We start from the raw sequence: 12571 nt of genomic DNA, 5'->3' as shown, positions 1-12571 counted from the left end.
TGTATGTGCTACCCTCTTGGCAAAGGCTGAGGGTTTTTGGAGGTAGGGCAAATGAGGTAGGTGGAAGGGTAATCGCCAGAGGAGCCTGGTAATTGCCCCAGGCTGCAGAGGAGCTAAGTGGGAGAGCAGTATTTGACCGTCCATTGTCGCTGTGCCTACTGATCTGCGAGGGGAGGGGAGGGAAGGACAAGGGAGATCAGGGTTGGACACTGAGCATGAAAGAAGTGTGAGCGAGCCAGGGAGAGCTCTCGACGCGCGAGGGCGGGAGGCGGCTACCCTGGGTCCCCAGCGCCAGGAAAGGGGCGCGAGGAGGCGGCGCGGGCCCCGCCCCCTCCCCTGGCGGGCGCGGGCGCGAGACGCTGCGCGGCAGCATCGGCGGTCGCGAGCGGCAGCTGTCAGGCCACCGAGGTCCAAGCTGCACTTGCCGCCCGGTTGAGGACGGGGAGGCGGCAGGAGCGGTGACAGCGTAGCCGAGGAGCCGAACTGCCGGCACGCAAAGCTGACCTGCTTGGCCCCCGCCGCCCTCTCGCGCCTCTCTCCCATTGTATTGGGTAAGGTGCCGGTGCGGGGGGCTTAGCGGCCGGAGAACGCTGGAGGCCGGGAGGTGGGGGCCCTGGGGGCAGAGGGAGAAGGGGAGCTCTAGGTGATTTCCGGGGGTACTTGCTCTTGGGGAAAGGGGCCTAGGCGCCGCGAGGATCGGAGTTGGGGGGTAGGCGATGGTAGAGGGGGGCGTTGCTGAGTAATCTGGAGCGGCTACCGGAGCCGGGCAGAGAGGCGCAGGGCTCCGTGGGGAGCGGGTGTGGCTCAGTGCGCATGCGCCACAGCCGAGGTCCTCAGAGCTGGGGGCGAGGTGTGCAGACCTGGGTCCGAGGTAGTTGCAACTATGCGAGACATCTCACTTTCTGGGTTCCCGATGCCTACAGACCCCCCTGTCAGAGAGATGCCAGCCTTCCCGGCCTCCTCTGAAGCTTCTTTTCCCTGTACCCTGCTCACTTAATGTCACCCAAACCTTCCCTATTCGCCTCTAGGCCATCTACTTAGGAAGAAGTGGCCTGGGGACAGTGCCAAATTGCTATCTGCTGTGCCCAGAGCTGTCCTTGTGAGGAGTGAGAGGTTAGAGGTGATGAAATTCCACATTGGACCTTTCTAGTTGCACGTAAGATATAAATATGGGCATAAATGTGGGAATACCGTTGCAGTGGCTTGACAGCTGTGGCATATGGACTCAGAGTATGGCTGATAACTTGTTAGCTCTATAAAATGAATCAAGTGCGTCAGAGGGCTTCCCAGCTAGGGAACCCTCCCCCTCCTCCCCAGCCCCAAGCATCAGGTTATATCTAGGGAACGATCTACACCATTTAAGGTAGAGGGTCTCAATCATTTCTTATTTGTATTGATTTTTATATAGATTAAAGAAAGCCCCACCCAATTCTCCAGTGCAGTATTTCCAAATATTGTGCCAGGAATCAAGAAGAGTTGAAGAGTCTTAACCGGTGTGTCACCATAAGATAGGCTTTCACCACAGCTCTAACTATGGCTCCTCCTCTGTACAGATTGCCACTAGGGCCACTCTCACCCACTGCCTAGCCCTTCCCCGCATCTCTTCCCCCACACTTAGCCCTGCAGTACATAGCCTTCTCAAAACTTGCTCCCAAACAATCTGCCCTATGGATCTGAGCATCATTCTACCCCTGGGAGATGAATTGATGATGCCAATTTGCCTTTCTTTCTCTCCATCATCATACTAAAATATACTGTTTTCAAAGATTCAACCTCTTTCTTATTTTATTCTCCTCCCTCACCTCCATCCCCATCCCCAAACATCCCTAACAGGATACAATAATTTTAATAAGTCTGTGTGGGTGCAGACCAGCAGATTCAGAAGGTTTCAAGTGTGTCAAAGAACAAAGAAAGCTAAGGATTACCAGTTATGTGAATTCCTAATTCACCTTACTGTCCAAGACTTGGACCCTAATTGGAGGGGAAAAAGTGAATAAACTATCCTTAGAGAATGTTTGCTAATCTGTTTTGGGGAGTGGGGGAATGGCATCTCTGGGATATTTGAGTCATTCAAAGCCAGATCTCTCTCTGAATAGGACCAAAATTAGAATAAACATTTTAGTCCAAATCCTAACTTGATATGGTATCCTTAAGGTATGCATAGGGAGTTGACTTTCCTATTAAATGTTTTTAGGGTTATCAAAGAATTCCTTTGCCTACTTAATGCTATCTTCTTTAAAGGTTTGATTTTAATTGGGCATATTCTGGGGGAGAAAAAAATTGATTTGCTTTTTGCTTTTATACTGTGCTAGTTCTTTTTAAGTATGTACTAAAGGATATCACACTGAAATGATAGTGATGATGATGGTGATGATGATAATGGTGATGATGGGATGCCAGCGGCCCATGAAAACAAAAAGTGGAGATAATTATTCTGCTCTTGCTTTTGGTAGGATGGAGAAATTTATATATTTATTTTTTAAATGTGAGGGTAGAGGGAGGGAAATTGGAGCATTTCCATTGACCTTCAACAGGTGGAATTCCTGTTAAGTCCCTTCTAGGAAGCGATCCAGATAAGGCCATAACTTCTGTTCATCAGTCACCTTATAAATAATAATATTTGGATTTACAGTAATATTTGGACTTACAGAACTGTGGCTCTCTTGTACCTTTGCATCAATTCAGAGGAATTAATTCTGGGTACTTACCTAATTAATACACTTTTTTATTTTAAATGATTTTCATTTTTCCATTATAGCTGGTTTACAGTGTTCTGTCATTTTCTACTGTACAGCAAGGTGACCCAGTCACACATACATATATACGTTCTTTTTCTCACATTATCCTCCATCATAAGCGAATAGATATAGTTCCCAGTGCTATACAGAAAGATCTCATTGCTTATCCATTCCAAAGGCAATAGTTTGCATCTATTAACTCCAAATTCCCAGTCCATCCCACTCCCTCCCCTTCCTCCTCCCCCTTGAAAACCACAAGTCTATTCTCCAAGTCCATGATTTTCTTTTCTGAATACACAAATATTTATCGATGATTCACATGGAGGACTCTGGTTCTGCATGCAGGGGCTTCAAAGATATACACAAAGGCATTATGAATTTGGTTGTGTAGGAAAGACACACTTGTGCAGAGGGGGAAAAAAAGACTTTTTTAACAAAATAAGGCAGTATAATGATACCATTCAATCTGTAAATGATGAGATCTGAAGCTTATATGTTAATTTGTAAACTCCTCGAGGGTTAAGACCTTGCCTTAAACATGTATGGTTTCCAACAGTGTCTACCTCCAGTGGATGCTCAAGTGAAAGCTTTGCAAAGTAGATTAGGGTAGGGAGAAACCAGAGGCAGGGAAAGAAGATCCAGGAAGCTTTCACAATAGATGAGATGCAAGAAGATTGTGGACCAAAATGAGGATAGTATCAAAAGATGGAAAAGGATATTCCAAGGAAAAATCAGCAGGATTTAGTGACTGAAGGCAAGGAGACAAGCCTAAAGTGTATTCATTTCTACCTCCGGCAAACAAATGGGAGCTGGAGACAGCAGAGGAAAGTGTAGGATCACCTTAGTAAGGATGCAGCACACAATAGACACTCAAATATTTTCTCAAGCATCAGTTGCAGAGTTGGACCAGATGATCCTTAAGGTCCTCCAGCGCTGAGATTCCATGGTATATGTAGGTGCTCAAAACTGTTGGGGAACAAGGAATTCTCAGATATGGAAGAAAGAGAAAAGGAAGAGGAGTTCCCGTCGTGGCGCAGTGGTTAACGAATCCGACTAGGAACCATGAGGTTGCGGGTTCCATCCCTGCCCTTGCTCAGTGGGTTAAGGATCTGGCGTTGCCCTGAGCTGTGGTGTAGGTCGCAGACGCGGCTCGGATCCTGCGTTGCTGTGGCTCTGACGTAGGCTGGCAGCTACAGCTCCGATTGGACCCCTAGCCTGGGAACCTCCATATGCCGTGGGAGCGGCCCAAGAAATGGCAAAAAAAGAAAAAAAAAAGGAAGAATTATCCTCCCGTTGGCATGCCCTTTCTGAGAAGGGTTAATACCAAATCACAAGGCCCCCACCAGTGAATAAAAGGAGGTGGAAGAGCAAGAGGAACAAAAATCTCAAACCAAAAATTTCAATAAATGCTTGCAAATCTTGGCAAACTTTGTAAGTTATTCACTTCCCCCTAAATCCTGTGAGTTAAGTAGGGCAGATATTATCTGCTCTGTTTTCAAATGGCAAAAAACACAAGAAGATTAAGTGACCTGCCCAAGTTCATAAAATCAGTGAATGGGAAAGCAATGACAAAGACTCTTGTCCCCTGATTGCTGCCAGCCCAGTGCACTTTACACTGGACTTCATTGCTTTTCCCTGGTATGGAGCCTATGCACCCAGAAGTTATGTGTGCACATGACCAAATAGGGAATGCACAAGCAACTGCAGCATTATCTCAGATAGATATTAATACTTCATCATTATTCCTGGAGCTGAGTATTTGGTTTCCATATTCACTCAGTCTTTGACCCACCATCTGAGTTTATCCGTAGCAGCTGGGAAAGTAGAGTTAGTGTGTCATTTATGATGTCAACACCTGTTTGCTAGGAACTTGAGGAAGCTCATTTGGCATGGGCCCTGAAAACTGTCAGTATTGTGTCCAAGACTGTACTTCCTTCCAGTGAGGGTTCAAGAGTTCTGCTCTGTAAAATTATCCCATAGACCAGCATTTTAAAAAGTGTTTCATGGATTTCCCATTGTGGTTCAGCAGAAACGAATCTGACTGGAATCCATAAGGATGCTGGTTCGATCCCTGCCCTCATTCAGTGGGTTAAGGATCAGTCTTTGCTGTGAGCTGTGGTGTAGGCCAGCAGCTACAGCTCTGATCCGACCCCTAGCCTGGGAACCTCCACATGCCATGGGTGCAACCCTAAAATAAATAAATAAATAAATAAATAAATAAATAAATAAATAAATAAATAAATAAGTAGTTTCATCTCCATTTAAAGAAATGCTTGTTTTAAAAAAAAGAAAGAAAGAAAAGCCTAAGGAGTTCGCTGGTGGTGCAGCAGGTTAAGGATCCAGCATTGTTACTGCTATGGTTTGGGTCACTGCTGTGACTCAGGTTCAATTCCTGGCCCAGGAACTTCCACATGCCACGGGTGCGGCAAAAAGAAAAAAAGAAAGAAAAAAAGAAAAAGAAAAAAGAAAGAAATGTTTGTTATTTGAGCTAGTTCCAAAGACAGCAATTTGAAACCAGAAAAAAAGGACAAAAATCAGGAATTATAGGAAACTTGAGAATTTTTTCAAATAGAGACAATGAGGAGGATAAAACCTATCAATTAAAAAATTAAATTTTCTAAAAATATTATTAAATAGTATTAAAATTCATATTTACTGATTTAGATCTCTGATGAATCCCTTATTAATGCCTTTTCTATATTTGAAAAAAATAACGTGAGATTGTTAAGCAGCAGAGAGTCTTAAAATCTTCTTTATTACTCAGTAAGAAAAAACACTGAACAAATCTAGGTGTAGTTTTTCTTTTTAGACCAGTACTCTTGATGCTGCTGAATAAGACACTTGCCGTCATTAACTACATTTAAATGAAGTTGTGCTTGAATTTTAAAAGCTAGCTAAATAGTAGAACCTATGTTCAAGACAGGAGTTCCTGTTGTGGCTCTGTGATAATGAACCTGACTGGTATCCAAGAGGATGCAGGTTCAATCCTTGGGTCCCCTCAGTGGGTTAAGGATCCGGCATTGCCAAAAGCTGTGGTGTAGGTCACAGGTGTGTCTTGGATCCCGAGTTGTTGTGCCTATGGCGTAGGCTCCAGCTGCAGCTCTGATTCGACCACTATCCTGGGAACTTCCATATGCTGCAGGTGCAGCCCTAAAAAAAGCAAAAAACAAAAAAACAAAAACAAACCGCAAAACCTATGTTCAAGACAGATGACTGAAATTAATGAGTAAAATAAATACCCAAGATTATGTATTTTAAACAAGGAGTCCCCAAACATTTTTTTTCTTTGATCATGTGGAATCATTTTCAGAGACAATCTCAAGGCACATTGGTGAGTGCATTAATACTTTCTTGGAGATGGGAACATTGGGAGGGAGAAAGGGAATGAGTTTCATCTCTAACTTAGAATTTCTTTTTTTTTTAATTTATAGCAGAGGGCAAAGGTGGCTATGAGAGCCTTTCCCTTAATTTTTTATTAAAGTATAATTGATTTACAATATTGTGCCAATTTCTGCTATACAGCAAAGTGACCCCAGTCATAAATATATATACATTCTTTTTCTCATATTATCTTCCATCATGTTCAGTCCCAAGAGATTGGATATAGTTTCCTGTGCTGTACAGTAGGACCTCATGGCTTATCCATTCCAAATGCAATAGTTTGCATCTACTAACCCCAAACTCCCAATCCATCCCACTCCATCCTCAATCCCCCTTGGCCACCACAAGTCTATTCTCTGTGTCTGACTTAGAATCTCAACATATCTTAGACTCTTCTGTGCTTTCCCTTTCCTGAATATCATCTACTTTTTTTGATTTACTTTTACTTTGAATGGAGAGTGAGTCCAATGGAGAAACAATATAAAACTTTAAAAATTATATAAAGTACACTCAAGTTAGGACAAGTAAAGTGCATGTCATAAAATTATTTTGTCTATGTTAAGCATTTGTAGCATTTGAACCCTTAAGTGTTTTTGTGGAAAGCATCCTCTGTAGGTAAGTTGAAGTTGGTCTGTTTTCCTGACTTAAGTAACATACACATATATGTGTGTATGCGTGCACGTGCATGCACACGTACACCTTAATTTTTAAAATAAAATTTTAAAAATAATGTTTCCCAATCTGTTTTTTAGAATCCTGAAAAGAGAGAATATAACAACAACAAGAAAAAGACTTAAGATTGTGACAAAGACCCAGCTGGGTAGGTTTATATTTTATTCTCAACTGAATAGGTATATATTTTACATGTTTTTATTGGATCTCTTAAAATGAACATTAGAAAAATATATAGTTAGTACATGCACAGCAACATAACTTTAAGGGCTACTGAGGTTTTTTAACTATATTTCAAATGTGTGAGCATCCAGAAGCTCTTTTGCGTGTCCTCTTTTGATGAGTGATTAGTTTTCATCTATTTGGGTCACTTGCATAGATAATAGCCAATAACCACAACTGACCTAGTGTGAAAGTACCTAAGAGAATCTAGTACAAGGTAGCCGTTCAGTAAATATTTGTTGTTTTTATTTTAAGATGCATTCTAAGTACTCCATATATAGACATGTTGTGAAAGTAACAAGAAGGATATATAATTATTAGCTACATAATTATTAACTCTTTAGTGTTAATAGTATGTTCTCACTGGTGTTATTATGGAATTAGAACCTAAATCCAGATATTAATAAGCTATTCAAGATTTCTTCCTCAGAGCTCCATCATGGTTCAGTGGTTAACAAACGTGACTAGCTTCCATGAGGACTGGAGTTCGATCCCTGGCCTCACTCAACAGGTTAAGGATCTGGCGTTGCCGTGAGCTGTGGTGTAGGTCACAGACACAGCTCAGATCCTGCGTTGCTGTGGTTGTGGCATAGGCCAGCGGCTACAGCTTCGATTCAACCCCTAGCCTGAGAACCTCCATATGGCCAGAGTGTGGCCCTAAAAAGACAAAAAAAAAAAATTTCTTCCTCAGTGATACCTTTTATAATGATACCAGTCAACAATCATCAATTTGAGTGCCATTATTCTATGAAAAGCTTAGGGAAGATCCTTTACTTGTGAGGGTATCTGTATCAATGCAAGTGTAATGGTGCAAATGCATGGAGAAATATGATCTTTTCATCTTTTCCAAGTTCTAGGATCCAGTGTAATTCTAGTCCAGACCTCTACTGACAGAATCAAGATCCCAAGTTACACAGTTTTCTCTCCATAATTCTTGGGTCCATCAGGAACAGACTTTAAACTCCAAATCAATGTCATACTCTTTGCTTCTTGTTTGGAAATGTCCAAACCAGAAGCCAATATGTTAGCCAATATTTGAGTGGCATTCCTGTTCTAGGCTCTTTTCCCTAGAATAGGGTCAGAATTGGACCAGATTATAGAACCATCTGCTAGTCCGATTATCCATGGCATGGGACCATTTTCCTGGCACAGGCAAGAGACTTCAGAAAAACAAGACCTAATTTCCCTTATGCAAAAAGGGTTTTATTCCTTCTGCTGTACTATATCATTTAATAAACATGAATTAAGCGAAGTTAAATTAGGAGTTCCCACTGTGGCACAACAGGATCGGCAGCACCAGGATGCAGTTTCAATCCTTGGCTCAGCTCAGTGGGTTAAAGGATCCGGTGTGCTCGGATCTGATTTCTGGCCCAGGAACTCCATATGCTACAGGGCGGCCAAAAAAAGAAAAAAATAATAAGAGAGAAGTTAAATTAGAAGGCGTCGTAATTCAGAGAAATTTACTATGAAGTTGATTTCAGTTTCAGGTTTAACAGTTTTCCCTCCTACTTATTCTTTTATTTTCAGGTTCCCTTGGTTATAAACTCCTCTCCATCTGGTGCTGCAACAATGAGTGGGAAATCACTGCTCTTAAAGGTCATTCTTTTGGGTGATGGTGGAGTTGGGAAAAGCTCGCTCATGAACCGTTATGTAACCAATAAATTTGACTCCCAGGCTTTTCACACCATAGGGGTAGAGTTCTTAAATCGAGATCTGGAGGTAGATGGACGCTTTGTAACTCTCCAGATATGGGACACTGCAGGGCAGGAACGTTTCAAGAGCCTTAGGACACCCTTCTACAGAGGGGCAGACTGCTGCCTCTTGACCTTCAGCGTGGATGACCGGCAGAGCTTTGAGAACCTCGGTAATTGGCAGAAAGAATTCATCTACTACGCAGATGTGAAAGACCCTGAGCACTTCCCCTTTGTAGTTCTGGGTAACAAGGTAGACAAAGAGGATAGGCAAGTGACTACTGAGGAGGCACAGGCCTGGTGCATGGAGAATGGAGATTACCCTTATCTTGAAACAAGTGCCAAAGATGATACTAATGTGACAGTGGCCTTTGAAGAAGCTGTCAGGCAGGTGTTAGCTGTAGAGGAACAGCTGGAGCATTGCATGTTAGGTCACACTGTTGACTTGAACAGTGGCTCCAAAGCAGGGTCTTCATGCTGTTAAAAAGTAGGAAGGCTTTTAAAAGTGTGCCCCAAATTGGTCAGTCAGTAGTGTAAGAATAAGTGTGCCCCTCTGAGAGCGCACACATATACGGAAGGGTAAGAGATAACGTTATGATTGCGAATCAGAGCCTCTCAAATTGAAGTTGTAGAGCGATTAAAAAAAAAAAAAAAGCTTTATCAAGCCAAATGTATTTTGTGTGATTTCTGCTATTTCCTTCTGGTGTGTATCAGGACATTTCAGAAAGCTTTAGTCCTGAGAGATTTAAATATTTTTCAAATCACAGTTTTAACTTAGAGCCCAGCCGCATGAAGGAGTTAAAGAGCTACAGCTATCTCTCAAAGCGTTCCATTAATCAACTAACAAATGTCACCATCAGCTCTTGCCAAGCAGTTTCTGATGTGTCTGCCAAAGGGGAAAAAAATAAGACTCTGAGCCGTATTACAATAAAGATAATAATGCAAACAAAGATTCCTAAGCTTGAGTCATAAAGAGGTTGTAAAGATTAGGAAGGCAAAAGTTTAATGATGTACACTGCCTTGTTTAAATCCTTATGTACGGTTTACTCCCATCTGAGCTTTTTTTTAAAAAAACTCAATAAGAGATATACTAATGACACTGGAAATGTATTATACTCCTTGTGTTTGAAGTAACAGGGTACTAGTGAATGGATTATGCTTAAATATTCCAACCACCCTTGCAAATAAGTGGTTGATCTGCTTTCACTTCATAAGTCTCCTTTTGCTGTACAGGGATGTTGCTTCTCTGACAACCTCTTACCAATTTAGCAATGCTGCTTAGTATATGGCTTTGGATGCAGTGCACTCTGCTCATAATTTTGATGGTGGTCCACCATGCTATGCTCTCAGAGAAGCCTTCAGGACAGATTGGAGGATACTGGGCTTTTCTCACGAAGTTCCTTAACTCGAGTATTTATCGTAGAAGAAGGAACTGATTCCTTATACGTTGAACTGTTATGTTCATCTGGCCAAACTAGGACATCGAATGTAACAAGAGAACAAACTTTAACTCAGAAGTAGAATGAACTCATAATTAGTGTTGTCCAATAGTGGAATGGACTGCCTTAATAGTGAACCCCCTTCTAGTGAAAATATTCAAGAAGATGCTGGATGACCACAAAAAGAATCTCTGTACTGGTGAGATGTTTGATTTTAAGGTCCCTTCCAGCTCTAGGAATCTAAGTTCTAAGTTCTAGGAATCTAAGTTCTAAGTTCTAGGAATCTATAAGCTACAAACTACATTTCAATGACATGTTATAGTTACATACATCTTAAGTCAATAGTTAAGTCTATGAAAAGGGACTTTATAATTTCCCGGGCTATTCTGGGATCAGCATTTAATGGCAACTACCTAGCTTTTCCTTTTATTTTTGCACTATGGCAGGAAAAATTCTTGAGCTCTGAGTAAAATCATTACATGCCCAATATAAACACTCTGAAGATACCATATCTTCAAAAACAGCTTGTCAAATTTTGATTACCATGACTGCCAGCTATATACTACATTATAAAAATTCAGTCTAGTTCTTGTCAGTTGATCTATTTGTCCTGCATAGCTTTTAATCTGTACTTTTAAAACATCTATGATAAAAAAAAAAAATAGTGACCCAATGTAGTGAGGGACAGTTAGAAATGACCCCAAAAAGAGACCTAGGTCAGGAGGGAGCAGGAGCTTTTCACAGGAATATAGCCTAGAACTCTCCATTGTAGCCACACATGGATCAGCCTTACATGTGGGACCTTATGTGCTTTAAGAGCTCTGGGACTTTTTGGCTGCATAGATAAGTGGAAGATACTTCAACCCAGTAATACTCAATATTTCCAATTTAAATATGGTCCTGACCCCATGGTCCAACTAACTTTAATACCAGAAGTCAAAGCCAGAACTGGGACCCCATAGCTCTTAAGTATTGGTCCCTATCCTGCCTATGCCTATAGCCAGCCACACTGGTTTCCAAGTTCTATGATCATTTTGCTACGATCATGTTAGAATGAAAATCTATACGTCAGAATTGTTAAATGCTAATTGTTTTTAAGTGCATGAGACCTGGGGCCTTCTCTTTCTACTTGCACTCTGCTTATAATAGTTTCTATTTGTAGATCTCAGGCCTTCACAAAGACCTCCGTCCATTCATAAAAGTACTTGTCACTATTAGAATGGCATGTGATCATTTAAGTTTAAAAAAAAAAAACTACTTGGGTATCCCATTCATAGGCCTCCTGTCCATCCATGAGAAGTGTGAATTTTATTGGCAGGTCAATTGAAGCCCCTTTCCTCTTAGTCATACCAATTTTTCTTCTGCCAAATCACTACACAGTATCTTAATGAAATCACTTAATATTAAGTGACAAAAGACAGAGGCATTTTGGTGAGTAACACTCAGTGGGGTGCTGACGTATAGTTTGGGTAAGATTAAAAAAACACCAAAGGCTGAAATATGTGAGTACCAGAAACTGTGCATATAGGCTTTGAAATTGTGTATGCTAGAATGTGCAGTGCAATATTTTCAGTAGGTGTTTTTTTAAATGAACACGCATTTTTTTTTTGAACAAGGTATTTCTAATTGGGATGATACTGTTTTTCAATGGTCCATTAAACATCATGCAGAATATTTATTTAATTTATTTTCATTTATTGGGCTAACATTCAGGGGGCCTCAGAATCCATCCGTCTTCAGTGGATTGATGAATTTCAGGTTAATTTGTGCCTGCCTCAGCCATCTCTAGTTTACCCTGAGGTACTCCACAATCCTCTTGTTGCAGGTGCTGCTAAAAACTCAAAATTGTGTATCAGATATTTTGTTTCAACTGTAAAAAAAATCATCTGTGTTAAAGTGAATAAAAAGTGCATTTTGAATAACCAGTATACAATGTCTGTGCTTCTTTTCTCCCTTTCTCTTGTAGAGCCACAGGTGGGTGTGACCGAGAGTACATATCAATGAAGTCACTCTTTCAGGCTGCCCTATATGTGGCCTCTGGTTCATTTTTTCCATGATACTCCAAGAAGCTGCTACCTACTGATCCAGACAGACACTGCTCTACTGATTGAGAAACAAACACAAAAGATTACCATGGGGGAATTCCTTTTATTTTACTCCACTTTTTAATATATGAAGAGTATCGAGACTAGAAATTGGATCTTAACTCTCCACTTTATTTCTTCATTATAACTTAAAATTAAGCCATCACAAAATACAGACAAAATATACATATTCCATTTATTTTCTTGACTGGTATACTGTCTGGATCTTAGGAAAACATGAAAATATAGGCAAAACAAATCAGAAAGCAAAGGATAATTTTGTTAAATATTCTATTCTATTGCTTCTCATATATTGGACTTTAAAGAGACGTGGGGAGTTCCCG

General features: G+C 41.2%; 1 protein-coding gene across 1 annotated transcript; it reads left to right on the top strand.

The window, feature by feature from the left end:
* RAB9B (RAB9B, member RAS oncogene family) lies at nucleotides 340-12071 on the top strand. The gene is made up of 3 exons (XM_003135272.5): nucleotides 340-551; nucleotides 6872-6939; nucleotides 8541-12071. Exon 3 carries the CDS (start codon nucleotides 8583-8585, stop codon nucleotides 9186-9188), a length of 606 nt encoding a protein of 201 aa, XP_003135320.1. The 5' UTR covers nucleotides 340-551; nucleotides 6872-6939; nucleotides 8541-8582; the 3' UTR covers nucleotides 9189-12071.

Source organism: Sus scrofa, chromosome X (genome assembly GCF_000003025.6).
Source record: "Sus scrofa isolate TJ Tabasco breed Duroc chromosome X, Sscrofa11.1, whole genome shotgun sequence".
Taxonomy (NCBI): domain Eukaryota; kingdom Metazoa; phylum Chordata; class Mammalia; order Artiodactyla; family Suidae; genus Sus; species Sus scrofa.
The sequence above is the reverse complement of the archived record's forward strand: the minus strand, read 5'-3'. Positions and strand labels throughout refer to the sequence as shown.

What these genes read in the sequence shown, in the direction of transcription:
- RAB9B (XM_003135272.5), top strand. Translation starts at nt 8,583, where the DNA reads ATGAGTGGGAAATCACTGCTCTTAAAGGTCATTCTTTTGGGTGATGGT.